Below are 23,263 nucleotides of genomic sequence, written 5' to 3'. Positions count from 1 at the left end.
TCAAAAAATGTCATACTATAATGACATTTTTGATGACGTACTATATTATGTCCTAAAAAATGCCATAACAATGTCATAAAGTCATGAATGTCGTAGTATAGTATGTCATGAAAAGTCATGGTAGGCTATAGTATGTCATAAAATATTACAATATAGTATGTCCTAAATTAAGGCCATAAAATGTCATAAAAAATATTATAGTACGTCATCAAAAATGTCATGATATAGTATGTTGTAAAAAACTTCATTTGAAATACTATTTTATGAATCTTTTATGACTTTTATGACATACTATGCAATAAAAATGCCATTAAAAAGTCATAGTATCATATGTCATATAATTTTTTTTTATAATATGTCATAAAAAATGCCATAAACATGTCATAAAGTCATGGTATAGTATGTCATAAAATAGGGCCATACAAATTTCATATCATGTCATAGTATAGTATTTCATAAAAATGTCATAAAAAGTCAGTAATAGTTGCTTAACAGAAAAAAAGTCTTCAGTAATGATGAGTGGAATGGAGCTCCATGAGCTTGACCATGTTTTTGTATTGTATGATGTCTAGTTTGTCTATCCATCTATATAATTGATGGTTGTGCTACAAGATTAATGCTGATCAATGGACTGATTAGACCAGAGATTTGTCTGCTACTCATGTTCTTATTCAACCCAATGAGTTCATGTTAGTCTTCATTGTAGACATCACAGGCTCTACCCTGTATCAAGACAATTTTACTCTTCAGTCTGTTAACATTTCTCAGCTGTTTCCTTTACACCTGAGTATAACTTATTCCAGGTGAGAGCATCTGTCTGAAGTGAAAACTACACATTGACTACAGACATTCCTTTATCCTTTCTGTGATAATAGGGGTTTTAGCTCCTTCACCATCATTCAGACACCTAATCAGCCGTGGCTTGCAAACACGCAAAGTGGCTCTTAACGTCTTCTGAAGGTTTGGTTTTTAGTTTTCCCCCTTTGTTCTGGAATTGCAGCCTGTCTTTGTGGGTTGCTTTGAGGCAGGAGAGCATCGATTAGCTGCTTAGCTCTGTCGTTCACAGGCATGTCTGAGCACATTGGGCTTTTATGTGTTTTTTCCTCACATCACAATTGTTTTGCTGGTATGATGTCTGCAGAGCTGCAGGGAATGAGTTAGGCTGTTGAGTAAAACCACACAAACCAATGAATCACTACAGAGAAGTGATTTGAATTATAAGTAGGAAACAACTGTATTTATTATGATATCAATACATTTTTCTATATACACACAGTAATAAAAATGCAGTCTTAGTAGCACAATGAGTTGTTTACAAGTATGACTTCTTTCACGGTTCAGGCATACTGCAAGTCTTTCCCCTTGATTGCTTGAGCAAATTTGGACTTTCTTTGTGAAAAAAATGATTACTTATGTTTTTGCTAACAAATTAATTTACATATCAATAAATAAAAAGCATTGCTTTGTGATCCATTACCAGTGAACAACTGTTTTAAACACACAAGACCTTTTAAAATAACTCATGTGCAAATTCTCTACAATACAGAATGTGCACGCTAAGTTTTAAGAATGAAATGTAACATTGAGCGTTCTTTAAATGGCAATACTGAAGAGGAAAAAACAAAAAATACAAGAAAATGGTTTCACAGTACAACAAAAACATGAAACAGCAAATTCAAGTAAAACAGGATTATGTTAAATTAAAACAAATTAAAATTCCCCTTAGCCTCTGTGACATAGGGGCTATTATATAATTCCAGTAACTAACAAGATAACCAACAAAATATTTTCCAGGCTAAAAAGATAGCTTTAAGTCTGTAAAAGAAGAAATCAAAATCATATATTTTACATAACCAGGAAATCTGTTCCCAAAACATGTCAGTGTATATTCATGTGAAAATGTACAAGTACAGTAAACTATGCAAGACAAGACTGTCCTTTGCAATTATTCTATTTCTTTAAGGACAAATAATATACAGCCCTTATCTATGATAATATCTCTGAGTCACACAGACAAAACAAATATCAATGTTCTCACAATACCCAAATTTGGCAACAGCAGGCAGGACTATAGAATGCTGCCCAAATGTGCAAACCATGCCAATCAAAGCAACTGATTAGATTCCATGATTGTACCATTAGTTCATCTCTCAAAGCTTACACTTACAACAGCATTTGATTTGGGATGAAGCTCCCTCGTTCTAGATTCCTGTATTGCTCCACTGATGATCTCACCTGTACAAAAAGCATTCAGCAAAAGTAAGGTAAGGAAGGATATATCTTCTACTAGCTGTGCGGTATACGTCAATGCCCATGCATTGTTTGTGAAGACTGATGACTGATCTTTATGGAGCCCGTGTAAAGCTGTCCTCTTCAATCTGGGGACGAACCCGATTGCTGCCTTCTTACCCAAATCTCATCCTTCTCCGTTTGCTTTTGATCCTCCACGTTGTCATCGATTACGGCGCTCTGCTTCTCTGTGTTGGACAGCTTCACATCATCAGGTGTCCCACTAGCCTCTGGGGACTTAAGGCTCTCGCTCTCCTCTGTTTCCTCACTCTCCAGGGACAAAGCCATGACGGGTGCCTCCAGGTCGGCCTCAGCGGATGGCGCTCTGGGTGTCTGGCACGACTCGTCATCGTCATCACTGAGGATGTCTGTCTCCTTCACCTCTTCCCGGTCCTCGTATTCTTCTAGGTCAAACTGTTCTTCCACCCAGCGGTCTGTGTCACCTGCTAACTCAGGCTGCTGCAGCTGAACAGGTACGTCCTCCTGCTGCAGCCGATTCGAGTCGGGCTCCTGTGGTGAAGCGAGGTCCTGTTCGGGCTCGCCATCAAAAACAATGTCGGTATCTATGGTGAAACGGTTGCGCACTAACTTCCTCCTGCCTAGAGTCCTGGTTGGTGCAGATGCTGCAGAAAAACAGGAGATCACAAACAAAAAAAGTAGAAATAGATAATAGAAATGAGTTAGTTAACATTATCAGGACATGATGTTGGTAACATAACATTAGTATTAGTCATGTTCCATATTTTGAGGACAAGATGAATAAAAACGTAGTCCATTGATTAATCAGCAATTAACAATACTGGTGTACAGCACAGTATAATAACATGTTAAAAAAGGTTGGCCTGTCTGGACAGAGTTGAGAATTACAATATCCTATCTGCGTTGACAAATACAAAAATACATGCTTTGAAAAGGATTCTTAGTTACAGTTACAAACTCTAAATTGAAGATAAAGGAGAAAGACCCCATACATAATGGTAATAATGTTATGATACACTTTAACAGGTCTGTTTCTATAGTGAGTGATGAGCAACAAGTAAAAAGGTAGAGAGAGAGAGAGCGAGAGAGAGAGAGGGCAAGCGAAGAGCGACAGAGAGAGAGAGAGGGCAAGCGAAGAGCGACATAGAGAGAGAGGGACATAGGGAGAGAGAGAGAGGGCAAGAGAGAGACAGTGCGGGACAGAGGAGAGAGAGAGACATGGGGAGAGCGAGAGAGAGAGCGAGAGAGGGACATAGGGCGAGAGAGAGAGAGAGCCAGATTGACATAGGGAGAGAGAGAGAGCCAGAGTGACATAGAGAGAGAGAGAGAGAGCGGGCGAGCAAAGAGAGACAGATAGAGAGCGGGCAAGCGAAGAGAGACATAGGGAGAGAGAGAGAGGGCAAGAGAGACATAGGGTGAGAGAGAGAGAGCGAGAGAGGGACATAGGGCGAGAGAGAGAGAGAGAGCCAGAGTGACATAGGGCGAGAGAGTGAGAGAGAGAGTGAGCGAGACATAGCAAGAGAGAGAGAAAGTCATAAGGCGAGAGAAAGACATAGGGCGAGAGAGAGAGCGAGCAAGACATAGTACGAGAGAGACATGGGGACAGAGGAGAGAGAGAGAGAGGGCCCAAAATGGTCTTGATTCTCATGTAGTGTGTGTCCGGCGCAAGACAGTCTGTAATGTTCCCTTTTCCAAACAGTTTGAATGCAGGAATCTCCCCACATTAATTAAATCTATAAATCTATAAATGTGGTTGAAACCCTAAATGAAAAGCTCAGATCAACTTTTTTGTTCACACTATACCAAAGCATCCAATCTGTGTCAGGTAGGAAGAAACACATTCAGAATTGGGCCACTTGGAGCTGTAAGGTGGATGCAGCCACAGACTGGCCTTTACCTGCTCTATTTATGGCAGGACGGGCTCCCTTCAGGGCACCGAGGCGCTTTCCTCCAAAGGGCACATACTGCTGGTTGAGGGGTAAACTCTCCGTTTTTAGGAGCTGCCTGCGGTGCTTTTCCCTCAAAATGGAATGGACTGTCTTCAGAAAGTCTTTTCTACTCTCTGGAGAACTGAGGGAGATAGAAGGGCACGTTATCAGTTTGTCACTCTGTAGCTAGCAGCAGACAGGACCGTATCAGTGGCACACAAGCTTCAATCTCCAATGGAATTAAACCTCCATTAGAAGAGATCCTCACCTACAGCACAGCTGAAATGTCCTCTCTGGCCTTCCCTCTGACTCAGACTTTGTGTGGACAATCTCACACACGGCCGAGCCTTCGCCATCTGAGGAAGTAATCAACACCCACATGTGATCTCATGCACAGAGCAATCTGGAGAGATATTCTGAAAATTATTTCTGGATTTAAACAGAATAGAATACGTATTTCCAGTACTGTACGTTATTCATTGAATTATCTACCTGCATTCGCCAAGGATCTGACTTGGAGGGCATCAGTTGGGATCATGTGACGGAATCGGAAGGGGTCTTTTTCTTCTGAAGATGCAGAGACTCGATGGGAGCCACCCTACAAACAAAAAAAATGTAGATTTTGTCCTATGAAATTATACCTGTGAAATGAGCTGTATCCAGTTTAATCAGCCTTAAGGCTGGTTTTACAAGTGACCCACTGGACTGATTAGGAAAGTGGCATGTGGGCAGTGAATTTACAATGCTTTAACAAAATAGGTTATATTTTAAATGGGCTTGGTGTTGCTGATGAATTCTTGCTTGTTTGAAAACGTACCATTTTCTTTTTCTGCTTGGATCCGTCCTTGCATACAAAGACCACTGCCGTTTTGAACACTAAAAGGTAATGGAAGAAAACACATCAGTTATCACTCAGAGTTTCAGATGACTTAGACCTATTCATTACATAATCATGGAGGAAACTCCCTGACTAAGGATGGGTATATTTAGGATTTTATCGATACTACTACTACTACTCTTATCGATACTCCTTATCGGTTTGGTTATTTATTGATAGTCTTAACAGTTCTTTTTCATAACTAAAAGATTGCTTTTTAATATACTATTTAAAAAAAGGATAAATTCAGAACAGGATTAGAATTTATTTATATTTTAAATATAACTAAATGTTTTAAAGCAGCAACAATAATGTTTACAAAAGCAAAGTCACAATATAAACTAAATAATATCTTACTGGAAGCAAATCTATGGCCCTGTTCACACCTGGTATTAACATGCGTCCTCAGTGATCCGATCACAAGTGGACAGCTTTAAGTACAGGTGTGAACACACTCTAGACGCATTGAGGATGCATTGAGATCGGATCTTTTAGACCACATTCAGAGGTGGTCTTGGCCACATATGACCACATTCTTTTAGCAGTGTGTACGCGAATGTGTCCTTGCCACATTAAGGACCGCCTACTCATCCGATGTCCAGCTGGGATCCGCGGGATCACCGCGCCCCTCAGGTGGATAAACAGGCGGACACGGGCGCTTGTCAGCATGGAAACGGCCTCTGTGCTCTACTGTATGTAGACAAGGCACGCAAAGTGCATTATTACCATACTGTCGGAGATGTGTCAGTGTTTTCTTTCCGCTGCTGACACCCGACCGCCCACCTGTTCTGTCCTCCCCGCTCTCTGGAGCTCTGTACCCCTACAGGCTGTTGTCTGGCAAAAGCAGCGTTGCCGTCACCGGCGGCGCTCAGGTCCCCGGAGACCGCCGGTACAATAACTTTTTATTTTGACGTTAATACAATGTACCAGAATTGACGAATATGTAGGATATTACTAGTGACATTCATGTAATATTACGTCACAACGGCTGCTGTATTAGCCGTGTGTTTACTAGGTGTTGATTTGCATATAGAGAGGGGAAGTGAGATCTGATCACAAGTGGTCACTGAAGACGTATGTGGAGACGCATTTTAATGCCAGGTGTGAACAGACGTACTTAAAGCTGTCCACTTGTGATCGAATCACAGAGGATGCATGTTAATACCAGGTGTGAACGGGGCCTAAAATGTCTTTGTGTGTGTGTTAAGAGGAGCTCAGCCGCGACACAGAGAGGAGAGGAGATGCGCGCTCCAGTGTGATAATAAAATTACACCAAAACGTTAAAAAGAACCGAGAACGTCGGAGCTTATCAATACTCCCGTCTTTAATAATTTAGCACAGGTGCCCGTTTAATACCGGGTTTCGGTACCCATCCCAATCCCTGACATACCAAATGTAGCCATCTGGGGCTCTTTCTTCCATTTTCCTAAGGAGGTAGGGGGGTTGATCCAGGCCACACTGGTGTGGAGTAGCAGGTCCCCCATGGACAGATCAGCCACCTAGCAAAAGCAACAAAATATCCGCTGTCACTCCACATGTGCTCTTAACAGAACAGAGCCACGCCACTTTTTTTTCAACCTACCTCTTTCTTTTCACCACTCTGCTCAGTGATGAGCAGATCGAACACTGCTCCAAACTCCTCATGGATCTTCTGCATCTCGTTGATGTGGCTGGCAACTTTGTTCATGGCTTTCATGGCAACTGCAGACAAGCACAAAACAACATGGTTAGTGTTGAAATGTTGTGACTGTATGCATTCCCCCACGTTTTCCCCCGTCAAAATGATATCATCTTCTCAGTCAGCCTTGTGACTGGGTCTTACCATCCAGGTGGTAGTGCTCCTCACTGTCTGGGTCTGTGAGCGAGTAGAGCTCCTTCAGCAGGAGGGGATACTTCAGCACCCTCTGGATGGGTTTGATCAGGTACGACTCCAAAGTGGAAGAGTGCTGCTGCTTGGGGTTGCGCTCATCCAGGAAGGCCTTGAAATCGGGATCTGTTTTGGCTGGAATGATCAATAAAACACTTATTGCAACACTTCTAGACATCTTATCCATTTTTTTGTCCTTTCCATAATTGATTGTTGTGTTCTTTATGGTCTGTAATTTACAGTAATTAAGCTTGTACTGTGATTGAAAATTGATGTTGTTTGATATTACCCTGGTTAATGTGGCATAAACATGTTGATCTTGTGCAAACCCAGGCCCAGTTAGTGCTCGTTTTGCTTTACTTTTAGCCTTAGAAACAGTCAAAGACCTACAGCCAAGTCAAACGACTGAATGGTTTTATGCTTTAGGTAGACAAGTCATTTTATCTAAGAGCATGCAACCACAAGTGGGCAGAAATAACAATGTTAACTCCCAGCACCTCACCAAACTCAGTATGGCCAATAACTAGTTGTCTCATTAAATGTAAATGCAGCAAACAAAATCATCCTCTCAAGTGTTAAAGAGAGTGGGCGTACTAGCTAGAGAACAGATTGCTCAGGACTGCTTATTATACATCATACAATGTTGCAGGGCTTTTTAGCCCTGGCAGCCACCAGCTTGAAAGTATGCAGAGGTCAAATGGACAACTGTCTGGCTGACAACTCAGCAGAGCAGATTTATGGAGCCTTGCATGATATGGCAGATGGTTGATGGATACATACATCCTTCTCCTTTGAGTCCAGGAGGAATGTCGACCCAAGAGCACATTTACTCACCCTTTACGAGGACCTTAGGGACTTTGGTGTGGCTGGCGCAGAAAGCACTGTAGATTTTAAAACGGTCTGCATAGTACAGGAAAGAGCCTCCCAGGGAAAACAGGATTTTCTGTGAGAAAGGGAAGAGAAGTTACCCAACCAGTAGTTCTGAAAGACTTTAGGTGTTTTAAAAGCTTGTTGGCGGTCATATCTGATGTTGTATGTTTCTCAAAGAGGGTGTACCTTAAACTGATCCACTCTCTCCAATTTTTCTAGATCTGGAACCAGCCTGGTCCCGTCTTCCAGGGTCTTGAGAAACTCAACCTGAAACTCCACCATTTCCGCGGTGTTCCCAAACAGTACATCCAGCTGGAGGAAAAGGACATTTGAGCAAAGTCAAAATAAATTCTCCTAATTATACAGTTTGTGTTGTGTAATATTTCTCCATCTTTATCTGGTACATCCAAGATTAGCCCCTGCTACAGCTAGAGCATGGAAACGCTCAAAACATAAAACAATCAAATGAATTTCATTATTGTAAGTGCATGTAAAACATCTCGTTACTTTGCAAACCTCCCCCTCTCTCTCTCTCATCATCCACCCCTCTTGTCCTCATACACGGCTACTATTCACATGATTATGTAACCCACTTTTCTTAGAACATTTAAACAGTGTTGGCATTTAAAAGCCAACTACCCCTCAAAGGCTCACGGGGCACATTTGACATACCTCATCCTGTGTGAGGAAGGTCTCTTTCTGCAGTGGGGTTAAATATCTCCCGATGAGGCAATTGAGATCCTGCAAGACAAGAGTGAATTATCTTTGATTCAGGGTTGCCCAAGTCATTATGTGGAAAACAGACAGGAGAAACAAAAGGCTTAAATATTCCTCACAACAAAACAGTGATAAAGTCGCAGTGATCTGAAAGTCCCTCCCAGATCAAAGATGGGGAAGCTGGCGGATGCCTTTCTGCATGCACTTTAAAAAGGGAAAGGCGCTATATGGAAACCCAATTAAAAGCATGACTATGATGACAGTTACCTAAGCTAGACTGTAGAAAGCCTATGAGATCAATTAGTAGCTTTGCCAAAAAAATTGGGAAATAGAAGGATGTCTGGCTTAACAAAACATTGCACTGTAATTAACATATTTATCTTGCTTATTGTTAATTCAATAATCAAAAAGCCCCAAAGAAGCTAAATCATCTGTACCCAAATTGGTCAAAAAGGAAAAATATTTATTATAGAAGTGTGTGAAGGATTAGTCTTGATAAAAACTGCAACCTGTGCCAAACAAAACCAGCATCAGCAACAGTTGAAACTAACCAACAAGGATATGATCGGTATGTAGCCCACGGTATTTTTCAAATACGGCTAATTTACACCAACCATTGCAGCATTGATTTATGAATAGTTACATCAAAGTTAAACTCCCTCTTCATTTAATCTTTTTTCATTATTTTGTCTACCCCCTATATTACATTAGCAGTTGTGCTACGAAGTCCCACTACTGCAAACTGCACACACATAGACATACAGTATAATGATGCACATGTCTGTTTGACTCTGGGTAATTAGAACAAATAGCTCAAGTCCAGCAAAAATCAAAGTACCCTCTTTGAAGGTTGTACAATACACCATATATCATGCATAATGTGATTTCTATAATAAGTATATATGTGCCCCCTGTAATGAGGTATGACATTAAATAGCCTTGACATTATCCCATTATGTACCCTCTCTAACCCAGTTATTCCACCAAGCCACATTTATACAAGGCAGAAAAAGATTAGGCAATATCCAGGCAAGGGCACAGCTGTGTCCCCCTCATATCTCCCGGGACACAGAGATAAATATGGATTGGTCATGTGGAATAGGTAATGTGTAAGGCTAACACAACCCGAGGCAGACAGAAACACACAATCGATGGACATGAGGAACACATGCACACTCACAAAGACCACCTGCCCCTTACAAGTAAGATGAGTGATACTTACTTTGACATAGGTGCGTTCGGTCTCCACGAGTTCACAGATGACTTTGCGGAGCTTGTCGGCATCGGAGAGCTGTCGGAGAGTTGCAGGAGGTGGGAAAGGCGAGTCCGGGCTAGGCGAAGAGGACACACACTCCGTGGGATTCATGTCATGGAGACTGCGGCAGAAAGCAGCGACCTGCTCCGTACTCTAAAAAAACATTTGAAGGACAGAAAAGTGTTGATGAAAAAAGTGATGCAATTATGCAACTCCAAGCTGAAAAGGAAATATCCAAATATGGAACAATCAGCACCACAAATGTTAACTAGCAGGTGTCCACCTACTGATGTGCACAGATTCATGACTGTGCAGAGAGTGAGCCTGGAAAGAGGCAGAGAGGCAGCTCTAGAAAAAAAAAAAAAAAAAAAAATCATTTGCACTAATTTGGTCTATTTTCAGTCTGTCGTAACAATGACTCTCTGCCTCTCTCTCTTTCACTCACATCCCTCTTTTCCCTGGTGTTTTCCTCCTACTGACGGATCGGTGGTGTAATGATTCATCTCTTTCACAGAATCAAAATATACACACAACAGTGTCTGTCCACATACAGTATGGGTTGCCGTGGAGACCAGCCCTGATGTGCATTAGACTAGCATTTTGGACAAAAATAGACCCCACTCAGCAACAGCCTACATGGCTTAACACAGTTACTTTGTTCGCAACAGGCTACAGTCTTAACAACAAAGGGGCATTTGGGCTTTTTACATCAATACAAACACATAACAGAAAGCATGAAGACAACTCTATTCATACCTATCAAAACTGTATTCCATTATATGAGGAAAGAATTTAATAGATTGGAGACTTTATTTTAAAGTTGATGACACAACGATTAATAGAGAAAATTACAGGGAGCAAACAGTTATGGTCTCGTAACAGGAACCACTAGCAGGTACTGACACCACTGAGTGCATAACAGAGAGCTGAGGGGTCTCTAGTTGGTAATATAAGATTTGTTTATAGGCCAGACAGAAGCAATATATCTTATCACACACCAGCTCCTCTGGGAAATAATAATAATAATATAGCCTCCACACAGATGCAGAAGATGGAACATTATCATTCTCAGATAAAAACAAGCTTAATTAAGATCTGAGTTACTAGTCTATCATCAGTCTACACATCTGAGGGCATCAAAACAACAGTGTTTTTCATATTAGACATTGCCGCACACAAAAAGTGCATATACAAATTTGCATTGAAATACAAAATATATTTTTTAAGACGTACAACAATGAGTAGATGCTCGATAGAAACAGTCATAGGTTAGATAACATTCACTTAAATATGATGGAAAAAGAAATACAAAAAGGAAAATATGCACAGAACAAAAGAGCATTGTGTTATCCAGTGACAGTCGCACATCTTCTCATGCAGCTTTGCAAATAACAATGGTTATCAGCGTTGTTATCTAATAAGACAGACACATCTATGTGAGGCACGACAGCAGTTTGTCCCTCTTGACAATGTACCCAAAATAACCAGACAGCTCCCAGATCAACAGATGAACTGGGAAATGCTATCATGTCTGTAAATGTAATGTAGCAAATGCAATTAACACCAATGCACTGATGAAAATTTAGCTGTATCTATAGTGAAAGAGCTGCCACAAAAACTTTGATGGTTTTGCTTAAGAAATGTTAATGTTAGAGTAAACATGTGCATTTAAGTAATCTTAATTATTTACAAACCCATTTGGCTGTACAGAGGGTTAGGTTATAAAAAGTCAAGTTGCCTGACAAAGATCTATTGCCCCGAAACATCCCTTCATTAATTATTTTACCGCTGATGATGAGCGGGATCCAGTACGTTTTTACACCAAAAACATGATAGATCCTGTCAAAACAGAACAATTAAGATCTGCTCCATAAGAATCCATAAAAAACATGTCTCACCACAAGACATAACAGTTTTCCGTAGTACTGTTACTGCTGTGATACTGGAAATGGAAGTTCAAGTGCACTATCACAGCAAAGAAGTTAGAAAAACAAACACAGTCAAGAGCAGCCCACATTCACAACCCCAAAAAGAAATGTAATGCCAAGAAAAGAGGACAAAAAAAAATATTAGTAAATAAACCTGATCCTTTCCTTCCCAATTAGTCAGCCAGTTTTACTGAGCCTAAGACAGCTACAGTCCAGTCATAGTCGTCACAATCACAATCTAGACTAATTAACACCATGGCAGCTTGTGTGCATGGACAGTCATGACATGGCAGAGTGAAGAGACAGAACAGAGAAGGAGGAGGGGGGGGGATCAAAGCCATATATCATATGAAAAGAACAATATGTAGATAAGAGGGGCTGTCATGGGTACAACTGTGAGATGCCAGAGATGAGCATTTCCCCTAGCGAATGAGATTAAAAACCTTTTCAAAGCATGAAAGCACTGATGATGGAGTAGGGAGAAGATTGCACGTCTGTCCTCTGAAACTGAGATAAGCCGGAGATCACAGCTCGAGGTGCCAAGAGAGAAAACTCTGCAGTCAGAGAGTCACTGCAACAGCCATCAGGGTAGATTGTCACGTAAAGTCCAAGTCATCTGTGGTCAGATCTGTAGAGACTCAGCTCCTACATACAGCGTTTCATTTTGGCATCCTAAGGAGTGCTTCAGTGATTAAGGGGCAATTCTGCGACACAACAGTGACTCATAGCTTCCTCTTGTCTGTCTCTAGCAGCTAAGAGGAGGTGTGAAACAAACGCTGGAAAGGTGTTTTTCTCTCACTGGAATAAGACAACAGCAGCTAGCCAACTATCACAGCAGTACCAAGAGCTAGCCAGGTGAAGTAAAAGAATACAAGGAAGGAATCTCACCAAATGAAGCATGTCATAGATGGAGTCTGAGGAGCGCTTGCTGTGTTTGCTCCACTTCAGGACGGACATAGCCGAGTGCAGGTGGACAGTCCGCGCTGGTTAAAGTGCCAGAGAGAAAGAGACTCCAGGCTTTGGAAAAAGTCAAGTCTATACTGCGCCTCTCCAACACATGTCTCAGACCTTTTTGTCTTTCTTCCGTTTAAAAAAAACGAGAAGGTGCTGTGTTGCTTGTGATGAAGGATGAGTGAAGCTGCTCAGCCTCCTCCTCTCCGCCCACCAGAGCTTACAGCCTTCCAACTCCTTCTTTTCGCCCTCAGAGTCTGCTGTAGTTCTGTCTCCCTCTCTCTTCTCCAAACTCAGGCACACAGTGTGAGTGTGAAGATCTGGCCAACTCCAGCAGCATTGTAACTGAGTGTTGATAATCCTCCAGACCGGTGAGAGAGCAAGGGGAGCAGGAGGGAAGGAGTCGCCTCCTTAAGGTTGTGGGGAAGCAGGATTGGCTGGGTGAGCCACACCGCAGCAGAATATAAATGCAGGATTTCAGGAATAGGGGGAGAGTGATGGGGAGAGGGGAGCTGCAAAGGAGCAGGCTGCAGAGGAGGGTGATTACGGGAACAACTGGTGTGGGAGGTTTTGCAGGAAGAAAATGAAGAGTGGCAAATGTTTAGACGTGCCAAAATGTATTTAATAATAAGTCAAATGAGGTATGAGCTCCACAAGCCCAGAAACAAGCTCTTCAGATCAGTATTTGAAAAAAAAGAAAAATACACCAGCAGATATTGTCACACATTTAGATGTCCTCTATCTCGGAGTAGATTCCAGGAATTATGTAACAATTGAGTCTCATGACTTTGGTGTGTCCTCTTTTCCTCAGTTATTCCCCACTTTTCCCAGAATGACTTTCAACAACACCCTAACAAAGGGCAAACAGTTGTACATCCAGACAGTGACAGTGGTAGCGTATTGCAAAGTCAGTACCAAATTGTCAGTCTTTGCTCTTAATGTCTGGCACTAACCAATGTGACCATCTAAATACACCCCAGAACAAGTAAAAGGGCAATAAATGGCAGCTATATTGCAAATAGCTTTTTTTTAGAACAAGATAGAAGTGGATTTTTGCCCTTATTGCAAAAACAAATAGGTTTGTCTATGATCCAAAGCACAACATAAAATGAAATTTCTACAGCGGTTAGATTGACTTCACTTTACAGCCACTGTAAAAACATTTTTTTTTTTTTTTTTTTTTAAACAAAATGCCCTTGTTTGTGTTGCTACTGACTGTAGGAACATTTGTTGCAACAAAAAGTCAAGGAATGGTGTACACAAGTGGAGCACTTGTCAAGCACAGCCAAAAAGTAGATCAATTCATTCACATAATTTGTATGATTCTGCTCTGTTATTAGTGAGCTTGTGGTGCAATTCCAGACATCATTACCATATTTCAGATACAAAGCTTTGAATCATCGTTTGAATCTCATCTCTGAACTCTGACATTTTTCAGAGTTCAGCATCTTACACTGATTCATCAAATACTTTCAACACTACAAAAAGAATAATGAATAGCCTCAAAGAGAGAGGAGGGACAGTCAGCATTAAACAAGTTGAAAAAGACAAAAGGCACAATTTAGCGGGACAGAAATCACCACCTAATGCTATTTGTGCTCTATTTTGCTCATATCCATGTTATTATTTAAGTCATATCCATAATAATAATAATAATAATAATAATAGTGTTAGCGTGGGTTTTCTCCGGGTACTCCGGTTTCCTCCCACAGTCCAAAGACATGCAGGTTAGGTTAATTGTGGACTCTAAATTGCCCGTAGGTGTGAGTGTGAGCGTGAATGGTTGTCTGTCTCTATGTGTCAGCCCTGCGATGGACTGGCGACCTGTCCAGGGTGTACCCTGCCTTCGCCCAATGTCGGCTGGGATCGGCTCCAGCCCCCCCGCGACCCCTAACGGGATAAGCGGTTGAAGATGGATGGATGGATAATAGTATTATTCCACAGGCAGTTAACTAGAATTGGTATACTTTTTGATTAATTGCTGCTCATTAAATAAGAGAAGTTAAATGAAGGGATTAAAGAGAACAGATAAAAGAGCAGTAATTTGACCCGTCTACAATTTGAAGGGCAAATGGGATGACTGAACATCTCACAGTGATCTTTAATTCCAGTTGGTATAAAGAGAAATGAAGTAGTAATCCTGTGTTTGATAATAGATAAACTAATCTACTAAAAGATATCTAGTTTTTTTCTTTACTCTGAGGCTCACTTTGTAGTCAGCATAAGAAGAATTAGCCATTGTGTTCTCTAGCCATCCCTTCTCTAGCTAAATAGGAAAATATAGGTATTGAGATTTTGTTTGTTTTGCCCAACGTGCTCTGTGATTTATTTTGTTATTTGTGTCTGAATGTTCATTTAGAGTTGAAATGAATACACCTCCATTCATTACCGGATCTTAATCACCACACATAATTAAGCAATTAGAATGCAAGCTTAATCAAAGACCCATCCATCACTTTGGCTGTTACATTCAAAGCGAAAACTTCGCTTTGCCTCGAGTCTCTAATGTATAAGATGCATTGTAAGTGCACATTAATATTTAGGCCCCTTTGATTTTCATTGTGTCAGAGGCTATGCTAAGTGCAGTTAATACAGCTGTGTGTCATGAAAGGAAAATAGAAACCTGATGCAGATTTGTGTCTAGAAGCATGGGATTAACACCTGAATAATATAAATATGGGCACTGCTCTGCTTTCCTAAACAAGATAGAATGAGCCAGTTACAGATGGCGCTTCAAACTGTGGTGAAACAAACTGTTCTAAAGTGCTCTTTTCAAAATAACAGAGTTGAGGGGGATACTGTGAAAATCAAGGACAAGGACAGCACACAAGCACATCATTTTAAAGATGCGCTGTCAGATGTTTTCTGTAGTGATACTCAATCAGACTCCACAAACGAATAATAAAATGGTGCTCTTACCTTTCTGCACTCAAACTCACTGAAGATCTCAGAGTCGTCGTCTAGGCTATCTCCTGAGCTCTCGAGCAAAAGTCCAACCCCGTCATCCAGAATCTCCTCTGCAACAAACATAAGCTATGAGCTTCATGAAACACCGTATAGGATTTTTTCTTTACATAAGTGCATGAGAAATATTGTCCTTGCTTTGTCATTTTTTTTTATAAAGATTGAAGACCTTTATGTAAAACCAGACGACCGTAACAAACTAATCCACAAAGTGGGGCTGCAACACGCTGCTGAGAGCCTCCTATCCTCCCTAATTAAGACCCTGTAGATTCACCGTGTTTGTGTAAATGACACTAGTGTCACTAAGGACACGAGCGAGAAATCTTTTCTGCATGCAAGAAAAGATAAATCAAAGCTTGAGAGCTGCCTACTTTTGTCTTTCTGGTCCATTTGGTATGCTTTGGCATAAAGCGATTACAGGCCAGCTGGGCTGGTAAACATAACCATACTGTGAGCAATTGATGGCTTTACTACACTGTGCATGATTTATGAAAATCAAAGTTTTGCAGTTAAACTCTTCTGTAACCTCTGCTAATTGGACCTGTGAATGTGCCAAGTTGCAGCTTTAAATGAGTAAGTGAAACTAAATGTTAAGATGGACTGAATTTTCATGCCAGGCTGTATTTGACGGTGCTTCTCACCTTGACTCTGGGAGAAGATGTCCGTGTAGAGATCTTCCTCTGCATCCGAGCGGCGTGGCGGCAGGTAGCAGAGCTGACGACGCTCCACAGAAGGCAGGGTGTTGACTGTCAAAGCCAGCGAGGCTTGAGAGAAAGCCACCTTCATGTCGGAGAAGTTGAGACTGTGAGAGTCTTTTCCGTTAAGCTGAAGTATTTCATCCCCTGCATTTAGACCTGCAAAGTGGGAACAACATTAGCTTTGATTCAATTTAATGCCTGTCACACGTCCGTGCACTAAATAAACAGTATCTACTTCCCTCAATATGAGATGGTAACAACAATCCATCTCATTTTCAGCATTGATTAGCAGGCCATTAAACCCCTAATTAAGATGACGAGATGACATTGTTGTAAGAAACAATAACAAAGTAAAAATACTACTTTGGAGACCATTAGTTGCAGATTCATTATGTTTTCTTTGCCTTTCAGACCCACAAGCATGACCCACTTCTCTATGCCATGTAAAGTGTCAGCTGCTGACACAGTGCAGGTTTTCTGCAGCACAGCATCACTGCATGTGCTCTACCTGCACTATGACCAACTCCAGCAATTGACATCACTCAACCCTGGAGTCTAACTTCATAGCAGCGGTACCAATGTGAAGCAGCTGTGGCAAGGCATTGCATTCAGCATCATCCTTCACAAAGGCCAGTGAGAGGCAGTGTGGTTATGATTATAGTAATCAACGCCCTTGAGAACTGCTGTGTTCTCTGAAACCTCCCCTGCCTTTTGGAAAACATGCGCTAATGCATTTCTAAAGAGATACAGTAAAAATGTCTATTGACCTCGATGTGAGAACGGTCCGCTTTGAAAACTTATGTAAACGAACGGACAAACGGACAATGCACCCCCAGATTCTTTTTCTTTTTTCACTATCTGTAACTCATCAATTTACAGACACAAATTGAGCGTCTTTGAAGGGAGTTCATATGGTGGAAATGAAGGGGTAATGAACCTTTGGCGAAGGCTAATCCGCCCGCCTTCACATCAGTGATGTAGAGCTGCTGTACTCCGTCCTCCTCCACCACTGAAATTGAGAAACCTGGAGGAGGAAAAGGAGAGGCAGAGAGGTGAGAAGAGGAGGAGGAGAGAGAGAGTGAGAAGGGGTATCTTATATAAAAACACATCACAGGGATTTGTGCAGTACAAATGGGAATAGTCTGAAAAAAACACAGGTCGTGTATAGGTCAAAGAAAAGCAATTATTCTGCTGAAAACAACAGCACCACATATGAAATCTTTAACATTGAGAGCAGCATCTTAACTGAAAACAAAAATAATTATATAAATCACTGTAAATGTAAAAAGAAAACTACACAGGATCATTTAAATGGTTCCTACCGTAACCAATCATGCAGGATTCATCTCTGTCGAACTGGATTACTTTTGTAATTTTGGAGCAGAGCTCAATTTCTTTGTAAAGCTGTGAAGAACAAAAAGAAGTTATTATATAAATCATGAAACGGCGTCCTATTTTATTCATATTCTGGTGGGTGGGTTATTGACAGCATGGAACGAGAGCGTTAATTTTCTGTATTCTTAGACAAAGCAGCTCTAGCAGAGCCTTTATGCAGGATGGTCTGTGACGTGTCATGATTACATGATGGAAATACAAAAGTCACTACAGATACAGGCTCTCCATGAATAGATTCATGTTTTGGTGCATGGCCCTCGCAGGCAAGCGTTTCTCCGGAGAAAACATATGAAATCGAAAGGATAAAAATACAAACCTATTAAAAATTCACAACAAAGGATGCTCTTATGGTCTGTTCTTTTTTCCATGTTGTGATTCTTCGCACATTCTAATGCAATTGCTAGCGTTTCCTCAAATCATTTTTTTGACCTTTTATATTTTTGAAAAGTCTGGGGGAGATGTAGGGATAAGATCATGTTCAAGCAGGTAGTTACATACCAAGTCGCACACATCTTCTTCTGGCTTGGGAATGTAGAATTGCACTTGGTTTTCGATAAGGAATTTGAGTCGCAAGTAGTGCTTGGTAGGATCGAGCTGGTGAGCCTGTGGGATGACGGAAAGAGGACAGAAAGGGGATTGGTTGTTTGATACCATAAAATTTGACAGCAGCTTATCTGTGACTAATTTTTTTGAGGATAGAAATAAAGATTAACAAAGCTATTCGGCATTTTTACCCAGCAACATAGTCTTGTTACCATGACATATTTGATTCTTCCACAATTTCTTCTCCTCATCTTACTGACTACGCAAAACTTTCTTTTATTTGTCTAGGTAAATGATGTTATGAGAGGCCAGACATTTCAAAAGTCTTCTGCATGTGTTTCCAAGTGTCTTTACATCTTTGTCATGCAAATATGACTGGAGTGAACCGTGGTTCAGGTCAGGTCATTTGAGAATGGCCACTGTTACCTTGCAGATGGTTTCCAGGACGCACAGTGCCGACTCCCCTGGCTGGATGATGGTTAGCACCGGCTGGTCATTTGGCAGACACACCCAGGAGGGGGTGAGGTGGTCAGGGACCCAGATGTCACTTTCCGTGCTGGGCCGTGGAAGGCTTTTCATAGTTCCATCCTCACTTTTCTTTCAACAGAGGCAATAAAACGGCTTATTCAGTTTGTTACTTGAATACATATTCATTTTTACTATGTCAACATGTTTTAGTGCAAAGTGTAGTCCGATTAAAATGGGTGATGATTTCACAAGTATGTTTTAATCATTCCTCCCACCTAAATATAGTGTGGTGTATTACTGTACATTTGCTTAAAAGGAATGAAAGAAAAATGAGGAGCCGTTATAGTTGTAACCTCTGGGCCTCTGCTCTGCTGCTTATTCAGGAAACATAGAGGGCTAATATCTCATTGATATCAGTGTGGACTAAAGATTGAGTAAGTTTGAGTAAGTTCCCACTGTCACATTTATGCATACAGAGAATGATTCCTCCTTACTGTGTGTTCCTTGGAACGATCAACATATATGCCATCTGCAGGCTTTTTCACTGGCTCTTCGCCATCAGCAAAGACCTGCTGGGACGAAAAAGAGGTGAAGTGGTCATAACTCAAGCAGAGCAGTGGAGGATACATGCTTGAGGAAAAGGCAAAAAGAAATCTATTTTTATTGCTTTGAAACTTGAAAATAACTGTAAAATATCGCAGACCTGGTTGATACTGGGATGGGCTTTTGTTTTTTTCTTTGAGGTAGTGTCCAGACCCCAGAGGGAGGAGAACCTGCTCTTGCGCTTGCTGCAGGAACGAGACATGGCCAGTGTTCGCCGCCTCACTCCGTTCTCTGTGCGAGCTGCCACCTGCAAAAATATAACCACTCAGTCAGGGCTCAAACGTACCAAATGACACGTGGACAACAATCTGTATGACCTCATGTCACATCGCATTTTGCAAATACAAGAGTGTCTTTAAAAAGGACAGACAGTAATCTTTAAAAATGTTTTTCTAAGTATTAGCACATATGACGAAAAAAAGATTAAAATATTTGCAAAGAGTACGTTTTCCATGAGCAATAAAAATGTGGATCAAGAAACATTTCACCAGGCTGTCGTCGTAAATTATAACTTTTTCTTAACCGATTTATCTGGTTAAAGAAAATTAGGAAAAGGGTTCACATGGGCCTCAGCATAATGATTAGTTAATACAGATACAGAGCGGTCATATCTATTTCACACATGAGCACTGGGCTCATGCAGATTTTTACACAACCTGGCATTTCTAGGCTACTCGTTTGTGAAAAAGCAAGAGCAAAAGGTCTTTAAAAATATGTTGAATTAGGCATTAAAAAGCACTGAGCATGTTGGAGCAAGCATGCTCCAAACTTAACCTTCGCACTCATTCTGTCTTTTTTTTGTTCTGTCAACTTTCCTCAGCCCTCTTGGACATAATGCTGACACAAGTATTCATAGGAGTAGAGATGAGCAAAATCAGAGAGGGAGTGAAACAGTAGGAAACATAATAAAGGAGGAGAGAGCTGTTAGTGTCTTTGTTAGATATCCCACCCCCTGCTATCTTGCAGCTCAAACACCCACCTACTCCACAGCACTGCGTTGGTGGTGCCTCACTGATCTGCAAACATGTCTCTAAAAATCAAATAAGTGTTTTCCTGTGCTACCAGTGCTTTTAGCTGTGGAGCACATAACCTTAGTACAGCAGTGGGAGAAAAGGTGCCCTGCACGCGACCCAGGCTCCAAAATAGTACTCATAGTGGAAAAACAGGGTTTGACACTATGAATTTTAGTTTCTGGAATCAATTTCCCTGCCAGGAGTCACCTAGTGTACTCAGAGATGACTGTGTGTATTTTGAGGGAGATACAGTATCTAAGGAACTTCTAAATATAAGGGCAGTACAGTGTTTAGAGAGATCATCCTTCAACTGAAAGGTTACAGGTTTGATCCCTGCAACAGCTACAGTTTGTGTTGCTGAAGTATACTTAAGCTACACATTGGTCCCTCAAATATTCACTTATTTCAAGTCACATTCGTGAAGGCTCCAGCTAAATGCATAAAAATGTAAATGAATGTAAACCTAAGATGTTATGTAAAGGCGTATCACGACGATGCTTCATAAAACCAGATTAAATAAGGGCATTTGATAAAGATGAAGGTGATATTTACCAGTGCATGGAAGGAAGAGACAGAGAATATCCCCAGTCGGCCCATTGCCAGCTTGGTGGGGCGAGAGGCAACAGCCAGGAGGCGTTTGGGGTTGGGCAGTTCTCCTCCTTGCAGGCTGGCCAGGTAGCACCTGAAGCGGAATAGATCCATGTGAAACTGCTCCAGGTTCTGCTCCCACAGGAAGATCTGCAGAGTGAGAGGGACACAACAACACATCCAGTTAATTGTTCATCAGGGCTCCTGTTTGTCAACTTCAGACCAAGATGGAGCATCTCCTCTCTTCACCAGAAGCTCTGTTACCGGTTCGCTCCAAGTGTTGCCAACCTGCGCTCTCTGTTCCTAATGGTTTGATGTTTACTGGGGCAGTAGAGCAGGACATTGTGATTATTCACCGAGCCGTCCCCACCCAGTCACGGTCCTGAACTGGTGTTTGGAAGAGGCGGCCAGTGCCATGGCGGAGGGCTCTGTATCACTGCCAAGTAGCCCAGAGACGAGAAAGAAACAATACTGCACATTCCACTGGCAGATAGAGGCTGGGAGCGTTTCAGCTTTCTAAGGAGCAGGCCTATATCCATTCAGCTCTGCACAATGTGAAACCTGACACTGCCAAACAGAACCGCTCCAACTAGGCACTACCTAACTGATCAAACAAAGGCCATTTGATCTCCCTTCTCTGTAAACAGACCTATTAAAAGACAATATGAGCTTTGCAATTAATTGAAAGAATGGCAGGCTATCGACTGATGCCAACCGCATACAGTGTTAAAAAAAAGCAAAAAGCAATGTGGTGGCCGATAGGTGTGTAGCATCAGCAGCCTCTAGCGGATGATACCTCTGAGATCAGTTACTTAATACCCTCATACCACTCCCTGCTTCTCTGTCCATCTCCTGTTTCTTGCATCAGAACAACTTGGTGATACTGATATTGAAATACCTACGTTCATGTGATAGCTGTAATTAAGCAAACAATATGTAACTTTAATAGGTTATGAAAATAATAGTCATAGTTATTGTCACTATAGCTATGGACCAGTAGGAGTGGAAAAACACCTTGAGAGCTACAGTGGTTTGCTTCTTAAGTGAAGAGGAAGTTCATCCTGGAGCAGATCTCCTACTCTTTGAAGTTTAACAGTTGCGTCAACAGTCAGAAAGAGCAGCAGCAGGAAGTTGATGACAAGAGCTCTTGTGTTGATGTAATACTCCATGAGTTTTCTGGTGCTTTAGTAAAGTACCAGAAAACTCATGGAGTATTACATCAACACAAGACCAACCTTGTCCATGACCTTTCATCAATCCCTCCTGGTTTGTTAAGTTGCTTATCAGCTCTGAAAAACTGTAAATAGGTATATAGGTTGGTTTCCATAAAGACTAAACTAAAAGTTTCAATGCAAGCAGTACTTTTATCCTGAATTGAATGATAATTAAATATTCCGACGCATTAGGAAAATCTAAACTCATGTATTCTTGCCGCAGATATGTTTTTCACATTTATGGAAGCTACACTCTTATTTTGTTTCAATAGTATGTTTTCTTGCAGTATTTGAATTTATACGGACACAGGTAAAGTTCTTGACAAATGGAAAATGCTAAATGGGGTAAAATTTTTATGTTTGGACATCATTAATCCCCCAGAGTAACTCACTTTTATAAAAGGTTGAATTGGGAGCAGAAGAAGGAAAAACGTGAATGTAACCTGCATTAACAAGATTGGAACAACATTTTAAATGAACAATGAATGTATCCAATTTTGAAGAACACATTTTAGTATAATCCTGTGAGGTGATTTTCTAATTTTTGTTTGATATTCCGACTACCTCGGAGAACCAATCAAATTTGCAGACTCTTCAAGTCAGGATAATACTTTCTTAAAATCCCACACAACTGCCTGACATGTGGGGATTGTATGAGAGACAAGTCAAAGTGAGAAAGGAGAATAAAACCTACCTGATCTAGGATCGTCTTCCTCTTCTTGGTGTCAGTAACAGCAGACAGCTGCATGTCTCCCATCTTCTTCATCTTCTCGTCCATGTCTATCTTCTGCTCCAGCTTCTTGATCTCGGCGCGAAGCAGGCGCACCGTGTCCTCTCTGTGGTGCTGGCGGGCGACGGCAGTGGCACATGCCGAGTGGATGGCTGTGATCCAGTTCTCCAGCTCTGTCTGGCTGCAGGTCTGCGTGGGGACAGGCAGGGAAAGGTCAGAGGTTAAACAACAACCGGCTCCCTGACATTCAACATAAAAAGCTTTTCCTGTGTTGATTCATTGCTAATTATAATAGCAAATCAGACTTGAGAGAGCATGAAAGGCAAGAAAACAGAACATGTAGGTCAAGGTAATGCTTGCCCGATGGGAGAATTTGCACTTATTCA

General features: G+C 41.3%; 1 protein-coding gene and 1 long non-coding RNA gene across 11 annotated transcripts in view; one reads left to right on the top strand and one right to left on the bottom strand.

Annotated features, from left to right (window-relative positions):
- The window catches only part of LOC141770631 (uncharacterized), a 41,177-nt gene extending 33,024 nt beyond the window's left edge, over window positions 1-8,153 (top strand). Inside the window, exons 2-3 of the long non-coding RNA XR_012594606.1 lie at window positions 2,566-2,762; window positions 8,030-8,153. This is a non-coding gene — a long non-coding RNA (uncharacterized LOC141770631). The remainder of the gene's footprint in view (window positions 1-2,565; window positions 2,763-8,029) is intronic.
- The window catches only part of LOC141770626 (rho guanine nucleotide exchange factor TIAM1-like), a 52,036-nt gene continuing 29,982 nt past the window's right edge, over window positions 1,210-23,263 (bottom strand). For 6 of the 10 annotated variants that reach the window (XM_074640347.1, XM_074640346.1, XM_074640344.1 and 3 more), the window contains 22 exons: window positions 22,842-23,066; window positions 20,898-21,083; window positions 19,433-19,579; window positions 19,224-19,301; window positions 18,688-18,858; window positions 18,217-18,321; window positions 17,646-17,727; window positions 17,261-17,347; window positions 16,267-16,479; window positions 15,581-15,678; window positions 9,750-9,935; window positions 8,483-8,551; window positions 7,997-8,122; window positions 7,775-7,883; window positions 6,896-7,075; window positions 6,656-6,774; window positions 6,464-6,572; window positions 5,014-5,072; window positions 4,689-4,794; window positions 4,465-4,552; window positions 4,166-4,338; window positions 1,210-2,912 (listed from right to left, as the gene is read on the bottom strand). In XM_074640347.1, the coding sequence (XP_074496448.1) occupies window positions 2,374-2,912; window positions 4,166-4,338; window positions 4,465-4,552; window positions 4,689-4,794; window positions 5,014-5,072; window positions 6,464-6,572; window positions 6,656-6,774; window positions 6,896-7,075; window positions 7,775-7,883; window positions 7,997-8,122; window positions 8,483-8,551; window positions 9,750-9,935; window positions 15,581-15,678; window positions 16,267-16,479; window positions 17,261-17,347; window positions 17,646-17,727; window positions 18,217-18,321; window positions 18,688-18,858; window positions 19,224-19,301; window positions 19,433-19,579; window positions 20,898-21,083; window positions 22,842-23,066 (3,255 nt within the window). In that variant the 3' untranslated portion in view covers window positions 1,210-2,373. Of the gene's footprint in view, window positions 2,913-4,165; window positions 4,339-4,464; window positions 4,553-4,688; window positions 4,795-5,013; window positions 5,073-6,463; window positions 6,573-6,655; window positions 6,775-6,895; window positions 7,076-7,774; window positions 7,884-7,996; window positions 8,123-8,482; window positions 8,552-9,749; window positions 9,936-10,069; window positions 10,182-12,153; window positions 12,329-12,598; window positions 13,147-15,580; window positions 15,679-16,266; window positions 16,480-17,260; window positions 17,348-17,645; window positions 17,728-18,216; window positions 18,322-18,687; window positions 18,859-19,223; window positions 19,302-19,432; window positions 19,580-20,897; window positions 21,084-22,841; window positions 23,067-23,263 lie in introns of those variants that run through there. The other 4 variants (XM_074640350.1, XM_074640352.1, XM_074640353.1 and 1 more) reach the window with 4 other exon arrangements.

This window comes from Sebastes fasciatus, chromosome 7 (genome assembly GCF_043250625.1).
Source record: "Sebastes fasciatus isolate fSebFas1 chromosome 7, fSebFas1.pri, whole genome shotgun sequence".
Classification (NCBI taxonomy): Eukaryota; Metazoa; Chordata; class Actinopteri; order Perciformes; family Sebastidae; genus Sebastes; species Sebastes fasciatus.
Note: the sequence above shows the minus strand (reverse complement) of the source record. Positions and strands in the feature narration are given on the sequence as shown.